The 17,995-nt window shown below is 42.0% G+C and overlaps 1 protein-coding gene across 7 annotated transcripts in view; it reads left to right on the top strand.

Moving 5' to 3' along the window:
* Positions 1 to 17,995, top strand: part of GNAS (GNAS complex locus) — a 290,975-nt gene that overhangs the window by 166,556 nt on the left and 106,424 nt on the right. For all 7 annotated transcript variants that reach the window (XM_053244154.1, XM_053244162.1, XM_053244156.1 and 4 more), the window contains 2 exons: positions 14,758 to 14,812; positions 14,900 to 15,019. In XM_053244154.1, the coding sequence (XP_053100129.1) occupies positions 14,758 to 14,812; positions 14,900 to 15,019 (175 nt within the window). The remainder of the gene's footprint in view (positions 1 to 14,757; positions 14,813 to 14,899; positions 15,020 to 17,995) is intronic.

Here is a 17,995-nt window from a genome sequence, read left to right as displayed (position 1 = left end):
GCCCCTTCTGAGATGTTTGTTTAGTATCTCCATTTGATAGCAATTCAAAATCGTTTTATTTGGTTGAATGTTTGGGGAGTGAGTAAGTATACAGTTGTCTAGTTTACTGCTCTATTCCTGTTTTTACTTTAGATGATTTTATCTCCTATCTTAGTCTTTTCTGAGTTTTTAAAATCATATTTTGTTAATAAGGATACTTGTTATAGAAAGATTGGATTGGAAATAAATGTTTTTAATGTAAAATTTTTGCAGTCACCTTAAGTGGCGCAGCAGAGAAATGCTTGACTAACAAGCAGAAGGTTGCCAGTTCAAATTCCTGCTGGTACTAAATCAGGCAGCAGAGATATAGGAAGATGCTGAAAGGCATTATCTCATACTGTGTGGGAGGAGGCAATGGTAAACCCCTCCTGTATTCTACCAAAGAAAATCACAGGGCTCTGTGGGCATCAGGAGTCGAAATCGACTTGACAGCACACTTTAAGGTTTTTGCACCAAGTCAGTATACAATTATTTGTTTGCAAAAAGGAGACAGATATGTCGGGAGGCAGAGCTTGGCCCTAGTCCAGTGACCACTCAAAGGTAGAGTGAGGCAGAGTACTCTGGCAGGAAGGAGCACAGCAGGGACTGTGCCTCTGAGAGCATGGGCAAGAGAAACATCCCATCACTAGGCTGTCTTGGCCGCCAGCAGTTATTTGTGGGTCATTTGGTGAGGGCCAAGGAGGAGAACACAGTGTGCTGAATGGTTTAAACTCCAAGGAGAGGAGTGAGCCAGAGAGCAGAGCTTCCCAGAGCAAGTGGAAGATTAAGGTGCAACCTAACCAGCTCCTCCTTTACCAGACACTCAACCCCATAAGCAAAGAGGGATTCCAGCAAAGGCGCCAGCTGGTCCTCCCTCTCCAATGACATACAATTGCCTCTCTTAACTGGGCAGAGGCAACTTTTACCATGGTGATTATCTTTATTGAGCAGGGGGAGAGTAACTGGCCCTATCCACCCCCAGCACAGTATCTCCAGTGTCTGTTGCTGGTGTCTATATTGTGTTTCTTTTTAGAATGTGAGCCCTTTGGGGACAGGGATCCATCTTATTTATTTATTGTTTCTCTGTGTAAACCACCCTGAGCCATTTTTGGAAGGGCGGTATGGAAATTGAATTTATTATTATTATTAATACAAATGGGAACCGAAAACCTGTTATAAAATGGTTTGGATGCTAGCTCTTACAGGATTCTGTGGCTAGGATAGAACAGCAAACTTCTGAGTTGAACAAAACTCCAAGAAATTGCTGTATCCACTCCCCAAACCATATTTATAAGAACTAAGATAAAGGTGTTGAGAAGTGTGGCAGAAGAATGAACAGGAGCTACACAAACCTAATTCCACTGTGTATGTGCAGCTCTGGATTGCGGCCTATGTCTTAAGTAAGCAATTTTTTTTAAAAAGAAATTAATATAGCTATCTATTTCCTTGGCCTTAATATGAAATGTTATTTTATCTATAACTTCTGTGGGTCCCAGCTGTTATAGAAAAACCTGGTATATAAAAATGCAGTGAGGTACTCCAGCAAGGGACAATACAATGTGTTTTGGTAATTATTTTCTTTTATATTAATGACGAGCTATTAAGATGGATGGCCTGAGGTGAAAAGCTTTACCCTACTGACTTTTTCCTTCTCTGTTTTGATAGTGGGCATTCAGTAATAAATATGCAGTTAAGTCAAATAGTTACCTTGAACATTTCCCAAGAGGCACAACCTTGCCAGTAGAACGCCTGTAGCAACTCTTGTGTACGTCACACTATAACTATCATATCTTAACTGGAAAATTAAGTGGAAACAGTTTTGTACTAACCTCGAGCTTCTGCAGGAATAAAAGTGGAATAGCTTACATTAGTAGTCTCAACTGGGTCACTCACTCATTCAAATGTTGTAAATATGACATGCATTTTTTAAAAATACTATAATTAATCTATTCTCACAAGGGTGATAGTGGTATGCACAGAACTGGCACCTGTCCGTTCGAACTGGGGGGGGGGATCTCTTTTAAGTACAAGGGAGGGTGCTCTTGCCCCTCCTGCTGCATTTTCCCCACCAGCGCTGCCTTTTAAAATGGTCCGGTGGGGCAGCAGCATACCACCTTGCCGCCCCATGCTTCCTCAGACCAGAAGTTGTTGCTGCTGCACGCACGCACAACATAAGAGTACCCTCTCCCATCCTTAAAGATATCTCCTCCACCTCTGAACCAGCCGAACCACCGGTCTTCCATGCACATCCCTAAAGAGTGAAGTTGGTATGAGAAGCTGTCATGAATACGTAAGCAGAAGCAACAGGCAATGCATATATTAGTTTAGTATAAAACCACACTGTGTATCAAGACCCCAAAGTTGAATGGATGTACTAATTAATGTTGGCACTTGGGATAACTTGTAAGTAGCATAGATCTTCAAAATAGCATGAGGGAGGTCCTCTGGTTTCAGTGTAATGCTACCCACATGATTTTTGGTTTTTACCCAACTGCTTCCTGACATTGTTTCATGGAAAACCTCAACTTAATCATAGGATTTACTGGATTTTATAGTGAATGTTTTCCTTTAATATAAATGAGCTAAGACTCCATTTGTCATGGATGTGTACAAGTGGTGCCTTCTCTTAGTCTGATGCAAGGCTAGGGTAGAAGCCTGGATTCCTTACAGATTATAGTGATGCATATATGGAGAGGCTGATTTGGAAACCCATTCTGCTCTGGCTCCACCCCATGGTATATTCCATAATGGCACTGTCACAACCCAGAGTCACAGCTCTGGCTCCACTTTCCCTGGCTTCATCTCCACTCTACCCGAGGGACCAGTATTGTCCAACTGTTGACTTCAGTTATGGTTGAATATAGTTTCCTGAACCAGTGTCTGTTGATACACACACAAATGACATGTTTATTTAAAAATACATATGAGGTAGAACTACATAGTCCTTATTTTCTGTGATTCTTTTAAAGTACTCTTAAAAAAAAAAAAAAGAACATAGTATAGCCAAAGAAAATTGGAGTGAAGGCAGTGACTTCTTAACTCTTTCCCCTTGCATTATTTCTCAGAAAATGGCCTCCCAGCTGCTTTTATCCCATTGGGGCATTTTTTGGAAGTTGTTACTGTCAGGAGAGCAGCGGGGGAAAGGACTCTTAGAGCTCCCATAGTGTATAATACTGTGTTGCTTTGGGAGCTGATGGTAGGGAAGACATATTTTGTGCAGGCGCAAGGTGGATATAAAAAACCTGAATACACATTTGTAAGGCTATTATGTTTGGAGTCCTGAGGGAGCTAAGTTAGTTTTTGTTGACTGACATACAGATTAGCATTGTTCATGCTGAAAAACATTTCATGTGCACAGTGGTGGAGAGGTGATTTTTCCACTGTGTCTCCTGAAAATGTGGAGGGTTGTAGGACCCTCAGACATATTTTTCAGAAGGCTACAAAGGGAAGGGAAGGTTCACCGAAAAACAACATTCCCCTTTTGCATACATGAAATGGTTTTTTAGTGTACACAATGCTGGTCTGGATCTCTTCTTCTCCACACACACACAGTTTTCTTTCTATTACTAAATGTGTTTTCATATTTATATCAATTAGCTTCAGTTAAAAACAACAACTAAGTAGAAGGTAAGTTGGGCTGAAAGTTGGGTTAAAAGGCATAAAATCTATTATGGTATTTTGAAGAATTTAAAGAAACTTTTGATCTAAACTCAGTTGCTCAAAAATTAATACTTTGTAGATAATTTCCTACCCCTCCCATCTGGTTTTTATGAACTTGAGTTCTTTTTCTTTCTAATATCAGAACACAAAGTACTTTCTAGTATTGGAACACAAATGAATTGTAATTTGGGATGTGATTATTACTATATCAGTTTATGATGAATTTCTAGTAATGACTGGCAGGGAATGGAATAAAGGGAGTACTCAAATCACAGGGGGGCCAGCCCCCTTACATTTGTGATGCACATACCCTTTAGCTACTATTTTTAGAAAGTTTCGCTAAGGACATAATTTGGCAAAAACTGGAGAGGGTTGTGGCTTGTGAATTTCATTAAAGGTTTTCCTCCCTTTCCCCCATAAATCAAATCCTAGATAAAGAAATCAAATCCAGGCCTTGGCCCCATTTTTGCTTGTTTGGGGAGAGGTTGGTTGTATTGTTTCCTGAAGAATAGTGGTGTTAAAATAGGAGGGAAAAACATGTTAGAAAATAATCAAGGACTCAATGTTCATTAAGTAAACCAAATTAAATACATCCCTCCCCCCTTAAGCCTCTTTATGTTGCAAATCTGAATTAAAAACACTTCCAACTGTTTGAAAAGCCCAGTAAAAGCTGAATCCAAGCAAGACAGAGGTGCTCCTTGTAGGGGCTCAGAATCTGAGGGATGAGTTAGATCTCCCTGTGCTGGATGGGGGTTACACTCCCCTGAAAGGAGCAGGTACGCAGCTTGGGGGTAGTCCTGGATCCAGGCCTCACTCTGGTATCTCAGGTGGAGGCCATTGCCAGGAGTTTTTTTATCAGCTTAGGCTGATTTGACAGCTGCGTCCATTCCTAGAGGAGGATGACCTCCGAACAGTGGTGCACCAGCTGGTAACCTCCAGGCTTGACTACTGTAATGCGCTCTACGTGGGGCTACCTTTGTACGTAGTTCGGAAACTTCAGTTAGTTCAAAATGCGGCAGCAAGGCTGGTCTCCAGGGCAACCTGGAGAGACCATATTATGCCTGTTTTGAAATAGCTGCACTGGCTGCCGATATGTTTCCGAGCAAAATATAAAGTGCTGGTTATTACCTTTAAAGCCCTGAACAGTTTAGGTCCAGGTTGCCTTAGAGAGCGCCTTCTTCAGTCTGATCCCCACCGCACGCTAAGATCATCTGAGGAGGTCCGGCTCCAGTTGCCACCAGCTCATCTGGCGGCGACCCAGAGGCGGGTCTTCTCTGTAGCTGCTCCTGGACTGTGGAATGCGCTCCCTGCAGACATCCGTAATTTGAATTCTTTATTGGAATTTAGGAGAGCCCTAAATTGTATGTGGTTTGGAACTTTTACAATCACTGCTCATGTTAGCAGGCTTGGTGCCACATAATGCCCAGAGCTGTTGAAAAGTGCCCTTAAGTACTAATTCAAAATTGTGATGGGAAATGAGGCTGGTGCTTGGCATATATTGCTGTGGTCTAAATGTTCTTCAGTTGTTCTTGGCACTGGCAAAGGATATCTTGAGTTTCAAGAAGTTCCTCCTACCTGTATGACTTTGACTTAATCACATGTATGCTGAAATCTTTAGCAAATTTGCACAGGAAAGTGACTAGGACCTAAATGATGTTTTCTAAATGTGTGTGTTTGTGTTTATTTATTTATTACATTTTTAGACTGCCACATCCAAAGGCACAGATAAAAACCAAACATAATCACCAATTAAAACAAACTGCGTAAAACAATATAAAAACAGACAGTAAGGCCTTCAGAATGCTGAATCATATCTTTGTGAAAATGTATGTGATTCTGGTTCACAGGACTAGATCCTCCTTTATAACTTTTTCTAAAATTGATCTGGACACGTTTACATTTGAGAGGGTTGCAAGCTGCAGAGGAATAGGACTTCATACCTGATCATTCATTCCATTTGGGTGACAACTGGCTTTTCTCCTCTGTGAATCCTGGTTAGTGAGTAAACAATAATAATAAACACCTTCCAGGGTTCATGTTTTCAGGATCATCTTAGAAGCAAGCTTTCACTTTTAACTCCAATGACTGTTTTCTCTTCTCTTCTCTTCTCTTCTCTTCTCTTCTCTTCTCTTCTCTTCTCTTCTCTTCTCTTCCTTCCCGTCTTCACAAATTGATGAGTTTGAGGTGTAGTGAAATGAGCTGCTGATCATTATGAGATGAAGCCAAATGGCTAGGGAATTTCTAAATTAGGAAGTTATCTGAAATTTCCCCCATTTCTGAAATTCTTCTCTATCTTTACTTTTAACTCATCTGGGGGTTTTAAGATAGGATTTTTAACATCCTGTTAATCCGTTGGGCCAGGATTTAAAGGGGTTTACATTTGACGGATTGTGATCCATTTTTTAATAAACATTGTTAAGCCGTTTAGTGACACTTCCCACAGCAACTTTGTGTATAAGATGGCACAGTGGAGACAGACATAAGTGTTGACACCTTCCATACTAGACAAAAGCTTCTGCCTTTGACACCAGTGTTGTAATGTTGAACATAAGCAGCCTTATAGTGAATCAGATTATTGGCCCATCTGTCTAGCTCAGTATTGTCTACACTGAGTGGAAGTGGCTCTCTGGGGTTTGACAGGGTCTTCCCCAACAGTACCTAGAGGTGCCAAAGATTGAAACTGCGAGCTTCTACATGCAAAGCATGTGCTTTACCACTGAGCTATGTTCCCTCCCAAAGTTACTCATCATCCTTCCCTGACTACTGTTGTGTTCTAGATGTGGCTTTCTAGGAGCCACATCCTGTGTCTCAGTTTGAAGCCTACTCTGGGAAGAGCAGAAGCAGCTTCAGGAGGTGAGCAAGCTTTTCTAAAAAGAACCACATCTAGCCTTTCTCCCTTCAAACTAACTGGAGGAGGGGTGTTTTTGAGGGACTAGTTTCTCTTTAAGGGATAAGTCCTAGGCTGTGTGGTGTTTGCCAGGGCTAGCTAACCCCAATGTTTTTGTTTGCCCCTGCCTGGAGGGGGTGGAGTCAGATAGGCTGTGGAGAGCCCCACATTCCTTTGACCCACATCATGTGTCTCAGTTTGAAGCCTACTCTCTACATAAGAGGTGTAGGCCCAAGAGCATAGCAAACAGAGCATACCCAAAAGGGATAGCAAACAGGACATCGGAGTTTTGTGGGAGTTTAGTGGGAAGTGGGGGGGGGTTAGGGAGCCTGGAACAAGCCCGTGTGGTCACAAGGAGCCTAGTAGAGAAGAGAAGGTAAGTACAAATCCCTTCCTCATATAATTACTGATCTCTCCCTCATATTCTTAAGAAAGGCTGTTTGGACAGTTAAATAGCTCACCATTACAGCTGAGACCTATCCTTCTAATAAACTATCTCTAAATATGGTAAACAGCCAACAAAACCAGTATGAAGATAGAAAGTCAGCAGGGGAGGGGGCACTTCCCAGTGTATTGCACAGATTGCCGCATATATGACTGTTTGCTCCATGAGCAGAAGTCATGGGTGTGTGCTCAGTGCAAGCAGCTCCTGGCTCTCAGGGAACAAGTTCGTTCCCTTGAGACCAAGGTGGCAGATCTGGAGAAGCTCAGAGAGACAGAGAGGCATGCGGACGAGACCTTCAGGGATGTGGTAGAGGCATCGCACTCCAGAGCTGATAGCTCTTCTGCTGTCAGGGAGAATGAAGGCCTCGGGGAAGGAGGACATCAGTCTGAGGAAGAGGGAAATGCTCCTTTAGAAGGGACCCTTTTCATGGAAGATAAGCCCATATCTTCTCACACAAGGGATACTCTTCCAGGGCCTCCCTGTAATGGGTGATTCAGTCATTAGTGGTACAGAGAGATGGGTTTGTGACCCACGTGTTGACCGCACAGTGACCTGCCTGCCTGGTGTGAAGGTTGCATAAATCACGCAGGGTCTAGATAGGCTGTTAGGCAGTGCTGGGGAGGAGACTGCTGCCGTGGTGCACTTCAGCATCAACGATGTGGGGAAATGTAGTCGGGAGGTCCTGGGAGCCAAATTTAGGCTGATAGGTAGCGTATTGAAGTCCAGGACCCCCAAGGTAGCATTCACATAAATGCTACCTGTTCCACGTGCAGGTACAGTGAGACAGGCGGAGCTGAGGGGTTTCAGTGCATGGATAAGATGTTGGTGCCGGGAAGAGGGGTTTAGATTTGTTAGGCACTGGGATACACTTTGGTTCAAGCAAGGCCTGTACAAAAGGGACGGGCTGCACTTGAACCAAGATGGAACCAGACTGCTGGCGATTAAAATCAAAAAGGTTGCAGAGCAGCTTTTAAAATGACGCCTGGGGAATAGCCAACGGGAGCAGTAATCCAGTTTGGCAAATGCCACCCTTTAAAGTGCGAGGGTGCAAAAGATTCAGATAAAACAGAAGGGGACAGAGCAGGACCACATAAAGAGCAGACAGAAGGCTGTGCCAGCTGCTCAAAGAGTCAAAAGAAAGATAGCATGTCCATCCTCACCAGGTGAGAGATTCAGCGTATAGGTGCTTATATGCCAGTGCCAGAAGCCTCCGCCCCAAGATGGGTGAACTGGAGTGCTTGGTTGCTAATGAAAACATAGATAAAGTGGGCATAAAGGAAACATGGTGGAACAGTGAGAACCAGTGGGACACTTATCCCTGGATATAAACTCTATAGAAAGGACAGGGAGGGGTGCCTTGGAGGTGGAGTAGCACTGTATGTTAAAGAAGGGATAAATTCTAACAAGCTAGAAAACCTAAGATGACTGGAGTCCTCCACAGAAACCCTGTGGGTGACAATACAAGGCTTGAAAGGAAATGTGCTATTAATCAAAACGCTGACAGTGACTGGGAGTTGCAGCAGGAAATCAGGGAGGCATCAAGGAGAGGCAGAGCAGTAATAATGGGTGACTTCAGTTGCGCACAGACTGGGTAAATTCACAGTCAGGTAATGACACAAAGGTCAGATTCCTAGATACGCTGAATGACTGTGCCCTAGAACAGTTGGTCTTGGAACCAACCAGAGAAGCCTCCGCCCAAGGCAGCCTTGGACTTGATCATGAGTGGCACCCAAGACCTGGTGCGGGATGTCAGTGTCATCTACTCTTTAGTCAGTGTTCCCTTTAGGGAACAGTGAGCATAATGCGATCGAATTCAGCATACATGTGGGGAGAGAATCACCAAGGAAGTCTAACACAGACACTTTGAATTTCAGAAGTGGAAACTTCTCCAAAATGAGGAGTATGGTGAAAAGAAAGCTGAAAGGGAAAAACAGGAGAGGTCACTTCGTGCCAGAATGCATGGAGTTTACTCAAATCCACAATACTAGAAGCCCAGTTAGATTGTATACCCAAAAGGAGGAAAGGTACCACTAAGTCCAGGAGGATGCCAGCATGGCTAACAAGTAATGTCAAGGAAGCCATAAAAAGGAAGAAGACTTCCTTCTGAAATTCGAAGGCTGGTCCAAATGAAGAGAACAGAAAGGGACACAAACTCTGGCAAAAGAAATGCAAGATGACAATAAGGGAGGCGAAAAGAGAGTTTGAGGAACATAAGAACAGCCTTGCTGCATCGGGTCCAAGGCACATATAGTCCAGATGTACGGCCACATCTGTAGTACTGCATATAGCTTTGGTCACCGTATTTTAAGAAGGATATTGTAGAACTGGGAAAGGTGCAGAAGAGGGCAACCAAAATGATCAGGAGCCTGGAGCACCTTCCTTATGAGGCTAGGCTACAGCATCTGGGGCTCTTTACCTTGGAAAAGAGGCGACTAAGGGGAGACATGACTGAGGTGTATAAAATTATGTGTGGAGTGGAGGGTGGACAAAGAGAACCTTTCCTCCCTCTCTCACATGAAACTGAAGGTTGGGAAATTTAGGCCTGCAGGGGAGCCCCTGGTGGCACAGTGGTAAAACTGCTGCCCTGTAACCAGAAGGTTACAAGTTCGATCCTGACCAGGGGCTCAAGGTTGACTCAGCCTTCCATCCTTCCAAGGTCGGTAAAATGAGTACCCAGAATGTTGGGGGCAATATGCTAAATCATTGTAAACCGCTTAGAGAGCTCCGGCTATAGAGCGGTATATAAATGTAAGTGCTATTGCTATTGCTAAGAGGAAGTACTTTTTCACACAGCGCATAATTGGAGAGGAGAGCTGGTCTTGTGGTAGCAAGCTTGACTTGTCCCCATAGCTAAGTAGGGTCTTCCCTGGTTGCATCTGAATGGGAGACTTGATGTGTGAGCACTGCAAGATATTCCCCTCGGGATGAAGCTGCTCTGGGAAGAGCAGAAGATTTCAAGTTCCCTCCCTGGCTTCTCCAAGATAGGGCTTAGAGAGATTCCTGCCTGCAACCTTGGAGAAGCCGCTGCCAGTCTGTGAAGACAATACTGAGCTAGATAGACCAATGGTCTGACTCAGTATATGGCAGTTTCCTATGTTCCTATGATCTTTGGAATTCTTTGCCATGCGATGTGGTGATGGCCACCAGCTTGGATGGCTTTAAAAGGGGTTTAGACAGATTCATGGTGGACAGGTCTATTAATGGCTACTAGTCGTGTGGCTGTGGGCCATCTCCAGCCTCAGAGGGACAATGCCTCTAAATACCAGTTGCAGGGGAGCAACAGCAAGAGAGAGGGCATGCACCTACCTCTTGCCTGTGGGCTCCCCAGAGGCATCTGGTGGGCCACTGTGTGAAACAGGATGCTGGTCTAGATGCCTGATCCAGCAGGACTGTTCTTATGACAGATGCACTCATAAGCAGTAGCAGATCTAGATTTTGCTGCTGCAGGATGAGCTCTGCTTCCCTCTACCCTTGCTCCTCGAATGACGCATGTATAGCCTCCGGATCAAATGTCAATTTCTTGTCTCTCCTGCACAAGTTAGGCAGACCATCTGCTTTTTTTATTTTAACCTTTTCCACATTGTTTTGCATGTTTATCTGATCAGTTGTTGTTTTCCCCCAATCTGTGTTTTCCAGAAAAGACCAATCAGGTTTTTAGACTTGAAAAATTGCAGTGAGTAATTTAGGGGTGGGGGTAGAAGAAGTATCATCCTGACTGTCACAGCGCCAGCCAAGCAGCACGGAGTACAGCCTCTTCAGCTACAAAAAGGATTCTATAAGCTTGATCCAGGGCAGAAGAAAGTGTATCTGTCTAGAATAGGGGTGGGCACATTGTGTCTGTGTCACACAAATACAGTTGTAAATTATGCCGGGGGATTGTGGGAATTGTAGTTCAACCATAGCTGGAGGGCCAAGCTTGCCTACCCTTGGTCTAGATTGAGAACGTGGTGACTACTCTTGCACAGCAGACTAATAGCCAAAATTATGTGTTTTAATGCATCTTTAAATATTTCATTTAAAAAGATGCAGAAGAAAAATGTTGCCAGGTAATGAATGGCCTTTCAAAATAAAATGCTTAAAAAAAAAATTAAAATAAACCTTTATTATCATGATTTCTCCTTGAGTCAGGGCGGATGTGATATTGCCGTGTTAATGGTGGTGATGATGATAATTTTAGAAATAGTGCATACTTGGTTGCACATCTTGGAAGTCAGCAGGCCAAAAAATTGTTATGCTTAATTTTTCTATGAAGAAGTTGATTTACTGTTTGTACATTGGTGAACTGTTACTAAATTGCTCTTGAAAGTAAGTTATTTGCCAGACTCCTGACGTACCTCACCCTTTTGAAAACTCGGCACGCCATTGTCATGGAAAACGTACACTTAGTAAACATTACAAAACACAAAATGAGATGATACGTTCATTGCTGTAATAAGACTCTTTGTTTACTGAACATACCATAGGGCCATGGTAACACAAGACAGAAATAGGGACTTGAGTGCTCCTGTCATAAAGACAATGATGACTACCTAGCAGTTTGTCAATTGCAGGAATTTTGCACCACTTTGAAATACATCATCACTTAATTCTCCTGTCAATAACTTTGAACTTTGGTAAAAGCTGTTAATGAGAGAGATTGCCTAGAGGTCAGCATACATGAATTTAAATAAAAACATGTCCTGCGATTAGGGTGGTTTGCACTACTTTAAACACAAGTAAATATCATAATATCAGCATAAATGCAGAGCACATCTCTGGACATTAAATGTCTCCTAATACGACTAAGTGGAGTTGGGAGCACATTATATCTTTTAAATAATATGCACTAGTTCTCTACAGCTGCTAATGATTTTTCCATTATGCATGCCTTGATTTGAACAAGTTGCAGTCCCTCCAGGCAACCTAGTGCTATCTTTTTGAGTGTTCACTCTACTCTTCTTAGTGAGGTATTGTATTCTGCAGCCAAAGTTATATACATTTTGAGTCACCACCCTACCTATCCATCTATCACATTTGTACACTGCCCCAAACTTTCATCTCTGGGTTCTTGATTCTTAGCCGATTGTAGTCCTCTGGCTAAATCCTTTCAACTTACCCTGCAAAATTACTCTGGGGATAAAAAGCATTGCACACCCAGCTGTACTGTTACAAGGATAAGTAGTCATAATCTAGGCTCATGAAAGTTCAAGGCTGTGAGGAAGCTGCTCTGTAGTGTTCCATGGGCAAGTTGCACATCCAGTACACAGTTGACTGATGTTGAACTGTGCTACAGACTGGAGAAATTAATGTTACTGCATTGCTGTTGTCATGTTCGTGATCCAAGCCATATTGTGTCTAGATGGTTCCACCTGCAAAGTTCCACTTCTGTGGACTACCTCCTCCCATACATACCTGCCCAGGTCTAAGGTAAACGCCCTGCTTTCTGGCCCACCATTGACAGGGATTTGGCAGGTAGCAGAGGCTTGGCCTTTTCAGTAGCAGCACTCTCTTTATGGAATTCCCTCTCAGTGGAGTTCACTTGGTATCTTCCTTGGTAACCTTTTGACAGAAGGTTAAGATATTTTTATTGTGGGAAGCATTTGGCCCCATAGGATGACACATTGGTTTTACTGTCTGACAGTGTTCCCTCTAGCAGGGATTCCCAGATGTTGACAGACAACTCCTCCCAGAATCCCTAACTGCAGTGGCTTTTGCTTGGGGATTATGGGAGTTGTAGTCAGCATCTTGGCATCTCTGTTAGAGGGAACATTGCTGGCTGAGATCAAGACTAACATTGCAGTTGTGGGAAAACGTTCTGCATACACAGTGCGAGAAGGTTGATTTCTGCCAATCTTCCTTTCTCTCTGCAGCCGCATGTGCCTCCCAAAAATATGCCCCTGAGGGTTGTGGGACCCTCAGGGACATATTTTAGGGAGGTTTAAGTGGCTTCAGAGGAATGGGGTGACTGGTGGAAATATCTCCTCTCCCATTGTGCACATGAAACATTAGTCTAGATGTCAGCCACTGTATGTTGTTCACTGCTGTTTTGACAGTTGAAATTTTAGTTGTATGATTTTATCATTGTGTATTTAATTGGTTTTTGTAAGCCCTTTTTTCTTGCACTTAAAAGCAGGATAGAAATAAACTGCTATATGAAGTCCCAAAGCAATCAATCCCACAACTGTCCTTAGATCATTGTAGGTTCAGACAAAGCCTTTTCATCATACATGGGACAGTCAAGTCCCTCCTTTCCACTTAAGATAAAGATAGTACATGGCATGCCAAATCTAACAACTTTTGCTTTAAATTTAATTTCTTTACCACTTTTTCAATTTTGCTTATTGATTCACTTCAGAAAAACTGTTGTGGTGATTCAGTGATGTGTGTGTTTAGGTAGGAAAATAAATGAAATGATTGATAGAAATTGGCAAAGTGCAACATTTTTCTTAAATCTTTATGGAAAGTGGAGAATATTTTCATAGGTTCCAGCAAATGAAGAAAGAGAGAGAGGAAAACAATTTTATTTGAAAAGCAGTAGAGAAACATCTTGGAGCTGGTATAAATTCTTTTGGTATTGGCCTGTTTTTACCCAAGGATTAAATACCCTGTTTCCCCGAAAGTAAGACCTACCCCGAAAGTAAGACCTAGCAGTAATTTCTGATGTACCACTAATTGCCCTAGTGCATTTTGGGGGCTAAAATTAATATAGGTAAATGAATAAGTGTATGTGTGTTTGAATATACACATTTTCATATAGTTTTGTTTGCAGCATCAAAATGGCAATGAAAATATGCAATCATGACCACAGTCATATAGGCAGAGGCATGCAAGCTTAAACATAGCCCATTAAGAACATAGGAAACTACCTTATACCAAGTCAGCTTAGTATTGTCTATATTGACTGGCAGTGGCTCTTTCCCAGCCCTACCTGGAGAATGCCAGGGATTGAAACTGAGACAAAACAAAACAGATGCTCTTCCATGGAGCTATGGATTAGAACTGTGGAGGAAGTTTAATAGACTTGGGGCCAGCGGTTACCTCTGCCCCCCCCCCCCTTGGGCCTTGTGTCCGCGGCTGGGCTGGGCCCACCCCTGCCTCTGCTTTCGCGCCGACCAGCTCCTGGGTGTGTTTCAGCCGATCAGGCCCGTCCGCCGCATTGGGATGCACATTCCAAGGCACACCAAGGAGAAGTGTGTGTGTGTAGGTATGTGTATGAGAGAGAGACAGAGAGAGAGAGACAGAGATTGGTTAACAATGTGCATCAAGTATTGAGGTCTATGCGAAGGCACTAAGATCTTGAAGAATATTGGTCTTAGGTCGTAACAGCTGGGAACCTTCTTCATATTTCTAGGCTTTTATTTTTAAAAAAATGAAGACTCAATTTCCATCTTTCCAAAAGTGAAAATGAAAGTATTCAGCATTTTTTCATCTTTTTTATAGTGTTCATTTCTGTCAAAGGTGGTGAGGTGGATACCCAGCTGGTACCCAAAGAAGCTTCCTTCCTCTTGATTATACAACCTTTGTTATTACATGAGCAGCATGGATTTGAAATCAAAATCCATTTCTCTCCCCCATCCCTGCCGCTCCCCCACAAAGTTAGATAAGCTGGCTGGGTCTGCATATGTATTCAGTAGCTAGCAGCTGGCTAGCTACATGATTTATTGAAGATTATTTGTCTTGATAAAACTTCTTTGACCTTTGTTTTCTTCTTCAAATACTATCTCTTCACAATCTAGAAATTTAATTTGCTATGTTTTCTTGGTTACAGGGAGAAAAAAATGAAAATTCAGGATATTAAAAACAATATTAAAGAAGCTATAGAGGTAAGTCTACAAGCCTTTCCTGGTTGCTTTGAACTAACCTTTTAACCCCTCGCTTTCTGATAACTTTTTTTTAACTTTTCTGTACAGACAATAGTGACAGCAATGGGAAATCTTGCACCTCCAGTTGAGCTAGCCAATCCAGATAATCAGTTTCGAATCGACTACATATTAAACTTAGCGAACCAGATAGATTTTGACTTCCCACCAGTAAGTATAAATTCTTATTGGCAACAGGCTTATTTGGGGTTGTTGATTGATTTTTCTTCTGTCATTCCTGATTTTCGCAAAAACAGAATATGGTTTAATGAAATTTGCAGGAAAGATTATTAGGATTCCCAATGTGCCTGACTTGATTATTTGGCCAAGTACTCATATGCAGATGTGGGGGCAGACATGAGCTATCTTTTCTTCTTCCGTATACTGTTCTGCACAAGCCGTCCTCTGCCCATAGTTACAGGTGTATTGGATGGACATTGTATGAAGCGCTTAGCTTCAATTAAGGTGCATTTTAAGAATGGCCTCTGAACTTAGTGTGGAGGTAAAGTAGTATGGTAACTGAAGCACAGGGTGGCATTTAAAGTGGTCATAAAATTCCATTAATATACAGGCTCCACAAATGAAGTTGTCCAAAATCCCATAGTATTCTCCATTGATCAGTCTTTTCATTGCCTTTAACTTTGCAAATGTGGCTAGTGTCACAAAATATTATGGTCCAGAACTAATAATGCTGTTGTTAATAATCATAGTTTTATAGTATTTTTGTTATGCAAAGTACTTTGCCAAGCTTATTTGATTTAGCACTGAAGAATACTTAACCTATTTTAAACAATAATTTCATACTGCAGACTGAGAGGGAGAGCCACACAGGAGAGCCCATGGGTAAGCTAGGTATTGAACCCAGATCCAAGATCAACTCTTTCATATTTATTATTGCACTGCAAACAGTTGGGAACATGATATATTGGCTACTGCCTCAAAGAGCTTGCATGTGATAGCTTCTTTAAAACACTAGTCTCAAACTCCTGACAAATAAGCATAAGATGAGAGAAGAGGATTTGAACAATCTCTTGGATAAAACTCAGTGTGAAAAGAATTATCCTGATAGGTAGCTGTCTCTGCTTAGATTTTGCCTAAGAAATGAATTCCATTGTGTTCAACTTGTGATCAGATGCATTTTTTACCTTTTGTGGCAAACAGGCCAGTTTTATCTTCATTTTCTAATGAACAATTCAAAAGACCTGTTCACCACAAGCACAGATCATCACAGGTAGAATTGGCAGGTATATTCCTTAAAGCTCTCTCTCTTTTTTTAATTGAGTGTGTAGCCTTAGTGTACTTCTAATGACAACATCTCAAGGACTTCTTCCAGAGGTTGCTGCTACTTCAGCAGTGAAGACTACATTGGAACTCATCACATACTCCAACTTTTCTGATAACAGTCTATGATGTGTACAGGGTTACCTCATTATCATGTATCTGTGGTAGGGTAATAGACACCCGACCACAGCATATGTGGAATAAAAATGGCCAAAAGGGGGTTAATTCTGTGTATCCATGGGTTGGGATGGCCAGAAATTAACTCGGTGGTCATTTCCAGCTGCCATTTTGTGGAGGAGTGCCATTTTATGGCTCATTTGTGGGTTGTTGTTTTTAAACACCTTGTAATTTTCCAACAAATTTCAGACTTTCAGATTTTTGGGGGCAACCTTAGACTCCTGAAGGCCCACGGAGCATGTTAGGTCACTTTATTTGGCCTGTTTTCATGTTTTGGGGGTGCTCTTTGGGATTTGTTTTGTTTAGTCTGGTTACCTAACTCCCATGATCCCATAGACTCAATGCCTCATTAGCTGTGGTTTCATTACCAATGGTAATCTGCGGGAATGAAACCCCCATGGATAATGAGGTCCTCCCTTCTTAAAGGAAGCTTTGATTTTCAGGATTCTAATAGGACTTTTTCTAGGTGCAAAGAAGCCTAAGAAATTGTATGTGGGACTTCAAGCTGCTTAAGACTGTTGCTATTTTGAAGGCTACTTACACCTGTTTTTTGTAGAAGATAATGCTTGGTGCACATACCGTGTGTGTGTGTGTATGTGCTCAAGTCATCTGAGCATTATACTTCAGCTTCAGAACGGATAACAAGGGCTTTGTAGGCAAGTGTTGCTTACCCAGACATCCCCAATATGTGTGTGTTGCTGGCATTGCCGGTCACCCATCAGTCAGATTTTCAATCACAAGTAGTACTGTGCACCTAGAATTTAAAACATTCCATAAAACTGATTGGTTGGTTTGATGCTGACACCTGTGAATTGAAGAAAATATTCAAAAAGGGTATGGCGAGCAATATTGTATTACTGCTTATGCAAGTCTTTGATAATGAAGCTCTTAGCAGAGCTTAAGAAATCGTTAATATGAGCGACTTGTTCAGGGTGAAAAATTAAACTTTTGTTGCTGTCAGAGTCTCTGCCATGTTCTATAAAAATATGAAAGGTTCCATAGTAAATGGATCAAACCCCTGTGTCTTGAGTCATATTTCTAGCTTTAGCTAAGGCCAAAAAAAAGGCTACTACTTTTTTGGCCTTAAACTAGCTTAAATATTCACCATGGAAAGCATTTTCTGAAACTTTTAATTGGGAAATACAATCCTTATGTGGATTTCTATTATATATTGATGAAGATGTATTTGAATAGCTCTTTTTAGTTCCATTACAAATGTGAGGTTTCTACTCTCAGTTAGTTTAGCTATTACTTTGTTTCTGAACTTTGCTTCTGGTGAAAGACATATTAAATATTTGGAGGGAATTTTCTTATGCGCGTTAGTCATAAAAAAGTTCAATGGTTGACAGTGTGGAGACCTATGGGCCATCTCTTGGCTCACAAATTGCCATCCTCTGGCTTACTGACAAGACACTTCTGATGGTCCTGCTGTTACTGCATAGTTGGTTGCAATGAGAGGCAGAGATTTCCAACTCAGCAAGAACTTCACAGGAAGTCATGGTTAATAATCTTGAAATAGTTAGAGATTAATGAGTAGCTCTAGTTGGCACTAGCCATTCCCAGGTTAGAATGAATGTAGCTTTCCACACATAGGGAACTGGCAACATCTCACAAATAATAACTGTCAGGCAGTGTCCTGTTTGTTACAGATAGCCCTACTTAGAAAATATAAAAAGATCCCAACTTAGT

This window comes from Hemicordylus capensis, chromosome 4 (genome assembly GCF_027244095.1).
Source record: "Hemicordylus capensis ecotype Gifberg chromosome 4, rHemCap1.1.pri, whole genome shotgun sequence".
In the NCBI taxonomy this organism is placed as follows: Eukaryota; Metazoa; Chordata; class Lepidosauria; order Squamata; family Cordylidae; genus Hemicordylus; species Hemicordylus capensis.
This window is presented reverse-complemented; position numbering and strand designations above follow the sequence as displayed.